This window comes from Lipotes vexillifer, unplaced genomic scaffold (assembly GCF_000442215.2).
Source record: "Lipotes vexillifer unplaced genomic scaffold, Lipotes_vexillifer_v1.1 scaffold426, whole genome shotgun sequence".
NCBI classification, from domain to species: domain Eukaryota; kingdom Metazoa; phylum Chordata; class Mammalia; order Artiodactyla; family Lipotidae; genus Lipotes; species Lipotes vexillifer.
The window spans coordinates 1,561,550-1,572,945 of record NW_006779491.1 but is presented as its reverse complement, the minus strand read 5'-3'; the positions used below and the strand labels follow the sequence as shown (position 1 = coordinate 1,572,945).

General features: G+C 52.4%; 2 protein-coding genes across 2 annotated transcripts in view; one reads left to right on the top strand and one right to left on the bottom strand.

Moving 5' to 3' along the window:
- The first annotated feature begins 3,151 nt into the window (after positions 1-3,151).
- On the top strand, positions 3,152-6,543 carry LOC103080933 (cardiotrophin-1). The gene is made up of 3 exons (XM_007452708.1): positions 3,152-3,176; positions 4,358-4,476; positions 6,130-6,543. Exons 1-3 carry the CDS (start codon positions 3,152-3,154, stop codon positions 6,541-6,543), a joined length of 558 nt encoding a protein of 185 aa, XP_007452770.1.
- Positions 6,544-7,984: 1,441 nt separating this feature from the next.
- Positions 7,985-11,396, bottom strand: part of LOC103090474 (cardiotrophin-2-like) — a 26,580-nt gene continuing 23,168 nt past the window's right edge. The window contains 3 exon segments of the mRNA XM_007452830.1: positions 7,985-8,353; positions 8,355-8,468; positions 10,927-11,063. Of these exon segments, the coding sequence (XP_007452892.1) occupies positions 7,985-8,353; positions 8,355-8,468; positions 10,927-11,063 (620 nt within the window).

The window sequence follows — 11,396 nt, the reverse complement described above, 5'->3', positions numbered from 1 at the left end:
CTGCGGCCTTGCGTTCAGACCACATGGGCGCCAGGGGGCGCGAGAGGGTGTGTGTCCTGCGTGCTACCGCTGCGCGTGGGGGCGTCCCTGGAACGGGGTGTGTGTGTGTGTGCGCGTGTGCATGTGCGTGGGTGTGTGTCCCCCTCGCCAGGCTATCTGGTTCTACACTGTTCAACTACCCATTCATTCAACAGTCCATTGACTGAGTGCCAGTTACGTGCCAGACACTGCAAATATGACTGACTCTCCACCCACCAGAATGGCTAAAGTGAGAACGACGGACCCTACCAAGTGGAGGCGGAGAAGGAGAGCAACTGGATCCCTCATATTTCTGGGGGAGTGTAAATTGGTAGAGACACTTTGGAAAGCTGGCGGTTTTCGAGTGAAACTCTATGATCCAGCAGTTCCACTCCTAGGTCGTTAACACCCAACAGAAATGCGTGGGTATCAGGACCAAGGGGCCTGTACTGGAATGTTCATAGCTCTATTCATAATAGCCTCAGACTGGAAACAACCCATTGACAGGGGAGTGCAAAATGATTGTAGTCTGTTCAAACCATGGAGGACACAGCAAGGAGAGTGATGTCCGGCTACCCCCAACAACTGGGACAAGTCTCATGAAAGAAGTCAGATACAGCACTACACACTGTATGATTCCATTTATATAAAGTTCAAAGCAGGCAAAACCGGGCTTCCCTGGTGGCGCAGTGGTTAAGAATCCGCCTGTCAATTCAGGGGACACGGGTTCGAGCCCTGGTTGGGGAAAGTCCCACATGCTGCGGAGCACCTGAGCCTGTGTGCCACAACTGCTGAGCCTGCGCTATAGAGCCCCAGAGCCACAACTACTCAAGCCTGTGCCCCTGGAGCTGGTGCTTCGAAACGGGAGAGGCCACCGCAATGAGAAGCCTGCACACCGCAACAAAGAGTACCCCCCTCTCACCGCAACTAAAGAAAGCCCGTGGCACAGCAATGAAGACCAAACGCAGACAAAAATAAAAAATAAATTAAAAAAAAAAACAGACGAAACCAATTAATGTTGTGAGAAATCAGAATAGTGGTCAGCCTTGGGACTGGGAGGGGCTAAGAGGGGGCTCTGGGAACTGGTCATGTTCTGTTTCTTAATCTGGTGCTGGTTCCCAGGGCATATTTACTCTTGGAAAATTTGTCAGGCTGTACCCTTATGATGTGTGTACTTTTCCCTGTGTATATTTTACTTCAATGGAAAGTTTACTTAAAATGAGTGTGTCTTGGTTGATTTTGTTTGAGGCTGTGTTTGTCAGCAGATGCCACCTTCTAAATTTCTGTTGTTACGTGTGCATGTGTTTCAAGGCTGTGGCTATCGTGTCTGTGTGTTTTGGTGTTACTATGTTCAGAGGGGTTAAGGTATAGGAAGGTGGTTATGACAGCATTTCTGGATCCAAACTGCTGGGGTAAAATCCCAGCTCTTCTTGTCCAGTGACCTTGGACAAGTCACTTATTTCTAATTCTTCAGCTATAACATGGGAGTGAGTTAATACCTGTATAACTTAGAACAGTGCCTTGCACATAGTAAATACCCAACAACAGTTTCTGTTAAAAAAATGTGTGATGGTGGGCTTCCCTGGTGGCGCAGTGCTTGAGAGTCCGCCTGCCGATGCAGGAGACGCGGGTTCGTGCCCCGTTTCGGGAAGATCCCACATGCCGCGGAGCGGCTGGGCCCGTGAGCCATGGCCACTGAGCCTGCGCGTCCGGAGCCTGTGCTCCGCAAATGGGAGAGGCCACAACAGTGAGAGGCCCGCATAACGCAAGAAAAAAAAAAAAAAAAAAAAAAAAATGTGTGATGGTGACTTCCCTGGTGGCGGAGTGGTTAAGAATCTGCCTGCCAATGCAGGGAACACGGGTTCGAGCCCTGGTCCGGGAAGCTCCCACATGCAGCAGAGCAACAAATACCATGCGCCACAACTACTGAGCCTGCGTTCTAGAGCTCACGTGCTGCAACTCCTGAAGCCCGTGCGCCTAGAGCCTGTGCTCCGCAGCAAGAGACGCCACCACAATGAGAAGCCCGCACACCGCAACGAAGAGTAGCCCCTGCTCACCGCAACTAGAGAAAGCCCGCGCACAGCAACAAAGACCCCCAGTGCAGCCCCCCTCCAAAAAAAAAAAGTGTGTGATGGCCCCACCTGCTGTGCCCTCTGCCAGTTCATCTCTTTCTTCCTTTATTCTGACAGTTGTCTGTACATGGCAATGTACTCACAGACACACAGGTCTCCTTCCCAGTTTCTTCATTCAAACCCCATAACAAGCTGTTGTCTATCGTTTCCCCATCAGACTGTGAGCTCCTCAGGGGGCTAGAGACCAAGAATGGATCATCTCTGGGTCCCAGAGCCCAGGAGAGTGTGGGTGCTTGGGAACCATTTGTGGGGATAAGCAAGTGTGTACAGACCGTTCAGCATTTGTCTGCATCAGGTTAGTGGTTTGACGTGTGGGTGTGACTCCCTGTACCTGTCTCTTAAGTTTGTTCCTGTGTGAGAACCCTTCAGTAGATGCGGGTGTGTCAGAAGAATTCTCTTACTGGGTCTGGTAAGGTGAGGTGAGGTGGCCCCCTAGTAGGTGTGACTGTGAAAGCAAGGGCAGGAGACATCTGAGATAGGCCGGGAGGTGTATGTCCGGGCAGGTGTGGCCTAAGCCTGCGGGCCCCCACCTTGGCCTCTCACGCACCCCGCTCTCCCCTCCCCCAGCCAAGAGGAAGGGCAGCACATTCCTGTCCTGCCAGCTGCTCCCTCTCCACCACCCACCCCTCCCCAGCTTTCTCCGAAAAGCAGCCCAGGCGCCAAGCCTTCCCCCAGGTCGGAGCCTGAGCCTTCTCCTCCCATCTGACTCAGGGCTGTCTCCCAGGCCCTAGCAACCCAAGCCTGCAGGTCCCGAGTCCACTCTGCAGACAACCTGCCGCCCCCTTCCCGACTAGGCCGTGCATGCAGGGAGCTGAGCTCAGGGCCAAGGAATCCTGCCTGGGGCGGCGGAGGTGGGGTGGGAGGTGGGGTGGAAGCGGGTGGTAGATTGTTGGGGTGTGAGCCCTGATTGGCTACGGCCGGGCCACGCCCCCGCCCTTTTCCCCCTTCTCCCCTCCTCGGTAGGGGGGCGTGGAGGCAACTGGGATCAGCCTGGGGCCAGCATGAGCCGGAGGGAGGGAAGTCTGGGTAAGGGGCTGAAGGGCCGGATGCCGAGCGCCGAGGGGAGCAGGGGTCAGAAGGGCTGGAAGCTGGGGTCTGGGTCCCCGCCACCCCTAGGTCCGGGAAGGGAGCGGCCCGAGCGGGGGAGAGCAGGGCCCCGGTGTCAGGTAACGAGAGGGTGAGTTGTGCGTCAGCTCTGGGAAGGGGCAAGCGCCAGAGTTTAGAGGAGGCCTGGGGCTGTCCCTTCAGGGACTTGGGCTCAGGAGGTAGATTACCGGTTCGAGTACACCCTGGGGGAGAATTGGGGTCGTGGCTGGGGCAGGACGCCGGGACCCTATCTGAGTACCGGGAAAGAAGCAGAGCTGGGAGCCAGAAGGAGGGGTAAAGTTAGGGGCGGAAGTCTTTGGGCCACAGGGGCTGGTAAGTGACAACAGGAGACGAAAGTCGAGGCTGTTAAGGATAGGGACCCGCGGAGCAAACTCTAGCGAGGGGCGGGTCGGGAGTTGCCGAGCTAGGACTACAGTCCCCAGCATGCCCTGGGCACGCGCGCTAGGCGTCTCGGGAAATGTATTCTTCTTCCCGGGGCACCACCCTCTAACTTGTGCTGGTTAAGGCCGGTTGCTGATTCATTGAAACTGTACGGTGCCCAGCCCACGGTTTTGCACAGAAGGACCATCAGGGAAGAAATGGCACTTCAGTATCCCAATCTATAAAATGGGCTTAAAGGCTTGTTTCAATTTTAAGTTCTGTGCTTCGATGATGCTGAATTCCACCAACAATCAATGAGGTACAGAGATACGTGAGCCCTGCCCTCAGAGGGCTCCCAGGCTGAGGCAGATTCTCACAGATAAAAGAGATATTAAAAGAACCGCCTTGGAAGTATGAACAAATGGCCCTAAGTAGAAGGAAGAAGTTAATTTAAAGGATGGGTGAATCTGGAGGCTGCCCTGAGGAGGCAGTATTTGAATTTGGCTTTAATAGGATTTCAACCATGATTTGGGGACAGGGAACACATTTCAGGAGAACAACCGTTTGGCAAATGTCTGGTGCCCTATTTTCCCTCAGTTGGAATGGGACAGAGCCTGCCTGGCTTAAAAGGTGGAGAATTCAGAGTGGAGCTTCCGGGTTCAGGAAGAGCCAGCCTGGAAGAAGTGGTCAAGAAGCAAGGGGTTGGGGTGCCCTCATTCCTCCCCCCCTTTTCCCACCAGAGGACCCCCAGGCTGACTCCTCAATCTCACCCCTTCCCCACTTGGAGTCCAAGATCCAACAGACACACAGCCTTGCCCGCCTCCTCACCAAATATGCTGAGCAGCTGCTCCAGGAATATGTGAGTGGGGTTCGGGGTGTGGGTACCAGGGTCCTGGGGAATGGGGAAGTACATAGAGATCAAGGGGTCCTTGACCACCCATTTTCTCAATCTCACTTCACAGCTGCAGAAATTGGGGCTCCCAAGAGGGGTCAGTAAAATTGGAGGAGCAACACAGCAAATTGGAGGAGGACCCTGTCTGTGCCCCAAATGCCCCTCCATTAGCCTCAGCACGGAGGCTCCCTCCTTGGTACTTGAAGACAGAAGCAACCTGAGAGAGTGAAGAGAACTCTGGTCTGGGAGTCAGGAAACCTATGCTCTTAGGCTCTGTGTGATCTTGTCATCTCACCTCCATGAGCTTGGGACTCCCCAGGTGTAAAAGGAGGCAGTTAAGGGAATTCCCTGGAGGTCCAGTGATTAGGATTCAGGCGCTTTCACTGCCAGAGCCTGCGTTCAATCCCTGGTCAGGGAACTAAGATCCCGGCAGGACCAAAAAAAAAAAAAAAAGGAGGCAGTTGAATAAGATGAGCTGTGAACTCTTCTACCTGTGTTATGCAGAGAAGCTAAGAAGGGGTTTCAATCTAGGGGTAAAAATGCCATCCCAAGAGGACACTTTTACAGAGGACAGAGGAGAAGGATCTGCCAAAACCTTTGGTTGGCCAGAGGACACTGACAAAGGAAACTAGATAGTTCCCCAAATTACTCTGGTGTAGTGGAGGGAGGGTATAGTTTTGAATCAGATAGACTGTAGCCCTGCCAACTTGTTGTGACCATGGGCAGTACCGATAAAATTAAATATAATAATAGAATAATTATGACAGCAATAGTAAGATAATAAAGCTAGCTTTGTAGTCCTACCAACTTTGGTTCAAATTCCAGCTTCTGCCCCTTCCTAGATAGATGACCTAGGATAAGTCAGTCCCAATATCCTCATTTAAAAGACCATGATCATCATCATCACACCCATTATTGGGAAGATTAGGAATAGTGTGTTTAAAGCAGCACAGTGCCTGAACCAGAAGCACAATGTTAGGAAAGGATAAATGGTATTGTTATAGCATCTTTACAAATTACAAACCACCTTTATCTTTTCATTTGTTCATTCACATGACAGTTATTCATTGAGCCCCCTGGCTGTGTGTCAAGCAGGTGCAGAAGTGGGGAAGAATGGGGGGAGGGAGTGAAACAAACTCGGTCCCTGCACTATCTTCTGTGATTCTCAAGAGGTCCGTGGTAGGAAGGCAGGATAGGGAACTGTTCCCCCATCTTACAGAGGAGACCACTGAGCCTCAGAGAAGGAAACGGTTTTGCACCGAATGGCACAGCTAGTAAGTAGTGGAGACAGGATTTGAAGCTGGGTCTGTAAGATAGCATTAATAAAAGAGCTAACATTTTTTGTGCCCTTGCAATGAGTCAGGACCTGCCTTAAGCATTTTAACAGGCTCATAACTACCGTATGAAGTTGATATGGTTATTATCTCCATTGAGGAGATGAGGAAACAAAGCAGTGGTGTAAAGCGCAGGGTGGTTTTTGTTGTTTTGTATTATCTCAAACACAGCCTCTCTGTTGGCAGGAGTGTGTCATTTACGAGATGGGGACATTGAGGACCCAGGAGAGGGGTGGAGGGCTGAGTTCCGGGTGGAGGAACCGCCCTGACTGCCGCGTCTCTGCAGGTGCAGCACCAGGGAGACCCCTTCGGGATGCCTGGCTTCTCGCCCCCGCGGCTGCCGGTGGCCGATCTGAGCGCTCCGGCCCCGGGCCACGCGGGCCTGCCGGTGCCCGAGCGCCTGCGGCTGGACGAGGCGGCGCTAGCCGCGCTGCCACCGCTGTTGGACGTCGTGCGCCGCCGCCAGGCCGAGCTGAACCCGCGCGCGCTGCGCCTGCTGCGGCGCCTGGAGGACGCGGCGCGCCAGACCCGCGGGCCCCGACCGGAGCCCGCCGCCGCCGCCGCCATTGCCGCGGCCGCTGTCACCGCGGGCGTCTTCCCGGCCAAGGTGCTGGGGCTCCGCGTGTGCGGCCTCTACCGCGAGTGGGTGAGCCGCACCGAGGCCGACCTAGGCCAGCTGGCGCCCGGGGGCCCGGCCTGAGAGCGGGGCACGCGCCGCAGCTCGCGGTCTCCTCCTGGGCCGTCTCCCCCTCTCCATCCCTCTCCATCTCCAGCAGCGTCTCTGTGTTCTCCGACCGTCTCCATCTCTCTATTTGCTTTGTACGCTCTCGATCTCTTTTTCTCCCTGGGGCCTCCTTGTCTCCGTCTGTGACTTCCCATGTCTATCACTTCCTTGCTTTCCCCCTCTTCTCCATCGCTTGGACCTGCCTCGCTGAGGATCTCTGTCTCCCCTTCTCCCTATCTCTTGCCTCCTCTTGGCCCCATGTGAGCATGTGTACATCTGCGCCTCATCTCAAGGGGACACCTGGCACTCTGTTTCCCTCTGTCCTTCTCTCTGTCCTTTCCGGGCCAGGGACATGTCTGCTGACCCTGTGGTGGGTGGGCTCCTCCAGACAAATTTCAGCCACCTTCCCCCAGGTTCACTCCACCTGCTGCTCTCCCCCTCCCACATCCCACCCTTTGCGGCCCTGCCTCCTCTGCCTTTGATGTCCTTTCCCTTCTTCCCCTCCCTCTGCCCTATCCCTGTACCTTCCCTTCCCCCCAAGTTAGGTCTACTGGAGAGAAAAAATAATCACCCCTTAAAAAGAGTTTTATTTACAAGAATAAATTAATTTTTTGTAAATAAAATGTTTAAAAATAAAAAGAACACTAAAGTTACCAGTATATATAGTTGTTGAAAATGGGGAGACACCTTTAAGGAGAATAAGGTCCTTGGGTTACAAACTGGTTCCCCCAGACATCCACAAAAGCCACAGTATAAATAGGAGATTCATGAGAGCCCCAGGCCAGGGATGCCATCTCTCAGCCCAGAACAGGAAGTGGATGTGTCCTGAACAGGAAACAGATGTGACACAAATCCTTAGTTTTTCAAGAATCGGACGTCCATTGAATAAGAAGTGAAGCCTCTTAAGATGGGAAGTTGGAACAGTGGCCACAGTCGGAGAGGTAGACTAGGGGAGGAAATGAGCTCCAGCAAGAAGGGAGGCTTAGTTGCTCAGAAAGTCCATATCTTCATACAGGAAGTGAGGTAGACAGAGACAAGAAGGCAGCCCCTGGACCTCCCCAAAATTACAGGAGGGAGAAGGTCTCAGGGAGAGCCCAGGAAGGAGACCAACTGTACTGCCCTGTAGAGTGGGAAGTGAAGCCACTTCAAAGAGATACTTTTTTCCACCCAGGAGGTGAGCAACTAGTACCACTGGACTGGTAATCCTGGACTGGAAGGGAGGCCGTAGGACCTAGGCAGGAAGGCCCAGGCAGTGGTGACTTGAAGCCTGGTTACCAGGAAAATTTCCCAAATACATGGTACACAAGCCCTGTCTCCTAGACAAGATGTGTCTCCTTTCTAGCCAAGAAGCAAGGCAGAAAAGAGTCCGTTGTGAAAGGGGAAGTGTTGCAGCCTCTGACGGGAAGTCCCACCTCCTCTACCCAGGGTATTTGGCCTTGAGCAGAGCCAAGTCCCTCACAGCTTGGTCAGTCCAATGGCCATATTCCCAGGTTACTACATAACCTCGACATTTCCTCTCGAAGGCCGAGGGCCCAAAGGGGACAAGCCCGAGAGTGTCCTCTTCTGGGGGGATAGGCAGGCCCAGGGCAGTCATGATGGCAGCCATGTTGCCCAGCAGGCCTTGGGCCCTGAGTCTTGCAGCCCCGAGCTGAGCCAGAAGGATGGGACTGCCAGGGTTCAGGTCACTCTGGTCATCCCCCACGAGCTGGAGGTGCTGGGTCAAGGCCAGGAAGGCCCCCTGGGCACAGCTCAGACGCTCCCTATCATTCAGCGCATGCCAGCTCCCTATCATTCAGCGCATGCCAGCTCTTGAAGGAGACGGCGGCAGGAGGCAGGCTGCTGAGCTGGAGCTCTGGGGCTGAGAAGCCAGGATCACTAAAGGGGCTGCCTTAGCACTGGAGCTGCATGAGGGACAGAGACGGGAGTGAGGAGGCCAAAAGACTGCCCTGGGTCTCCCCTGACTTCACAACTGCCTTCCATGAGACTGGCATCTTCCCAGGGGGAGTCGCCATTCCCTGCCTCTCAGGGAGTTGGTGAAACGTTCTAGCACAGAGCCTGGGCTCTGATAGGTTCCAGTTTGGCCTCCTCCACATACACGTTGTGCAACTTTGAATCACAGCTTCAGTAATTCCCATGCGGCACTATTATTGTGAAGATAAGTAATATATTGGGCTGGCCAGAAAGGTAATTCGGTTAATGAATACATTGTTCAATAAAGTTCTTGGTGAAAATGAAAGATGTGTCTTTTCTTTTTTTTTTTTTTGCGGTACACGGGCCTCTCACTGTTGTGGCCTCTCCCGTTGCGGAGCACAGGCTTCGGACGCACAGGCTCAGCGGCCATGGCTCATGGGCCTATCCGCTCCGCGGCATGTGGGATCTTCCCAGACTGGGGCACGAACCTGTGTCCCCTGCATTGGCAGGCGGACTCTCAACCACTGTGCCACCAGGGAAGCCCAAAAGATGTGTCTTTTATTTTTATTCAAAACTGAACGAACTGGTTGGCCAAGGCAATGTATAAAGCACTTAGCACAGCATCTGGCATACAATAAGGGTGCATTAATATCGTTCATGAACTATATATTTATATTAGAATCATGAACACTATGACTATGTTACTTATTGCAATATTTTCAATATAAATATATTATTGACAATGTATAATAGTTACAGCCTTATTTCCTTTTTATTCACAGCATTTAGTGGTTTATGTTTGTTCATTTTATTATAATCATTAATAAATAATTATTAATATTATTAAATTTAGTTGAGTGCCTTCTCCATTAAAGTTCTCGTCTCCACAAACCTAGACCCACAGAATTTTAATGCACACTGATAAATCCTCTAATTGATAGATCATCTGGTCCTACATCCTCATCTTACAAGTGGGGAAACTGAGGCTCAGGGTGCCCAAAGCTACCCAGGGTTTGGTGACAGTTATGAGACTAGAAACTAGATTAAGTAACTTCTCATGGACCTAGAATATAGCACAGCGGAAGAGCCACAAACCCCAGGGCCTCCAGGGGCCAGGCAGATCATGTCACTTGGGGAAGAGGGCAGGACTAAGAGGGGAGTGGGGGTGGCAGGAGGCCAATAGGATCCCTGTACCTGTTTTTGACAGGTACTCATACACAAAATCTGAACAAGCATTGCATGGCCTAAACAAAACATCTGTGGGTCAGACCCAGTCAGGAGGCTGCCAGTTTGAACTTCTAGACCTGAGGTTTTGTGACCTCAGGCAAATTATTCCCCCTCTCTAAAACTCAGTATTCCTTATCTGTAAAATGGGTTGTAAATCCACCTCTCAGAACTATTTGAGGAGTCAATAAGATAATGAGGCTAAGGACTTCCCCAGTGGTGCAGTGGTTGAGAATCCGCCTGCCAGTGCTGGGAACATGGGTTCAAACCCTGGTCCAGGAATATCCCACATGCCGTGGAGCAACTAAGCCCATGCACCACAACTACTGAGCCTGCGTGCCACAACTACTGAAGCCCATGCGTCTAGAGCCCATGCTCTGCAGCAAGAGGAGCCACTGCAATGAGAAGCCTGTGCACTGCAACGAAGAGTAGCCCCCGCTCGCTGCAACTAGAGAAAGCCCGTGTGCAACAACGAAGACCCAACGCAGCCATAAATAAATAAATAATTTTTTTAAAAAGATAATAAGGCTAGACTTCCCAGCATGGCTTAGGCTCAAGCAAGCACCAGGCAGGCTTCCCTGGTGATGTAGTGGTTAAGAATCCACCTGCCAATGCAGAGGACACGGGCTCGAGCCCTGGTCCCGGAAGATCTCACATGCTGTGGAGTAACTAAGCCCATGAGCCACAACTACTGAACCTGAGCTCTAGAGCCCGTGCTCTGCAACAAGAGACGCCACCGCAATGAGAAGCCCGCGCACCGCAACAAAGAGCAGCCCCCAATTGCCACAACTAGAGAAAGCCCGTGCACAGCAACGAAGACCCAATGCAGCCAAAAATAAATAAATAAATTTATCAAAAAAAAGAAAAAAAGAAAGCACGGGGCATGAGGTAGTTGTGGAAAGAATCATGATTCCCCTAAAGCTTTTCCCTCTATATGCTTCCTTTGAATCTTCTAACAGTCCTGAGAGGTCAGCCAAGGCAGGATCACCAGCCCGTTTGGCGGATGAGGAAGCTAAGACTGGGAGAGAAGGAATGACTTGCCCAAGGTCAGCCAACCATCAGTGACAACGTTCCTGGGAGTATGTCTCTAGATGGCAGAGTCCCTATACCCTTGCACCCGTGGAGGAGCCTTCCTCTGGCCTTGCTCCGCTTCCCCTACCCAGAGCTGGGCCGGGAGGGTGGCGCCCTTCTCCCCTCATTCCCTGCTCGTGCCATATCACTTACATAAGTCTGCAGCAGTGCTGAAGTATTCTTCTGCATGTAGAGTGCCAGGCTGTAGGCTTGGCTGATGGGCTCAGCCGGGGAGATGGGGGCTCCCAGACTGCGGAGTGGCAGCAACAAGGTCAGCAGGCAGAGGGCGGCTGGCAGGAGAAGTCAGAGGTCAGCACCAAGTCCCTGGCCTCGCCTGCCAATTCATTCATTCATCATAACAACTCCTCAAGTGGGTACAGCCCTTGTGGCCTACAATGATCTTGTATATCCAAGTCAGGGCAGAACCATCCTTTAAGCCCACTATTTCCAGCCCAGAATATTCCCCTGAACTCGAGACTCATGTATTCAACTTCCCACTTGACATTTTCCCTTGGATATTAATAAGCTTCTCAAAGTCAAAATATCCAATGTCCAAAAAAAAAAACAATCCTATGCTCAGCTCAAGATGCCCTCTTCCCCTTCCTCTCCCAGCCTTCCCCACT

Coding starts and splice junctions, on each gene's coding strand:
- LOC103080933 (XM_007452708.1), top strand. CDS start 3,152: ATGAGCCGGAGGGAGGGAAGTCTGG. Junction 3,177..4,357: donor CCGGAGGGAGGGAAGTCTGG/GTAAGGGGCTGA, acceptor TTTTCCCACCAG/AGGACCCCCAGGCTGACTCC. Junction 4,477..6,129: donor AGCAGCTGCTCCAGGAATAT/GTGAGTGGGGTT, acceptor GCGTCTCTGCAG/GTGCAGCACCAGGGAGACCC.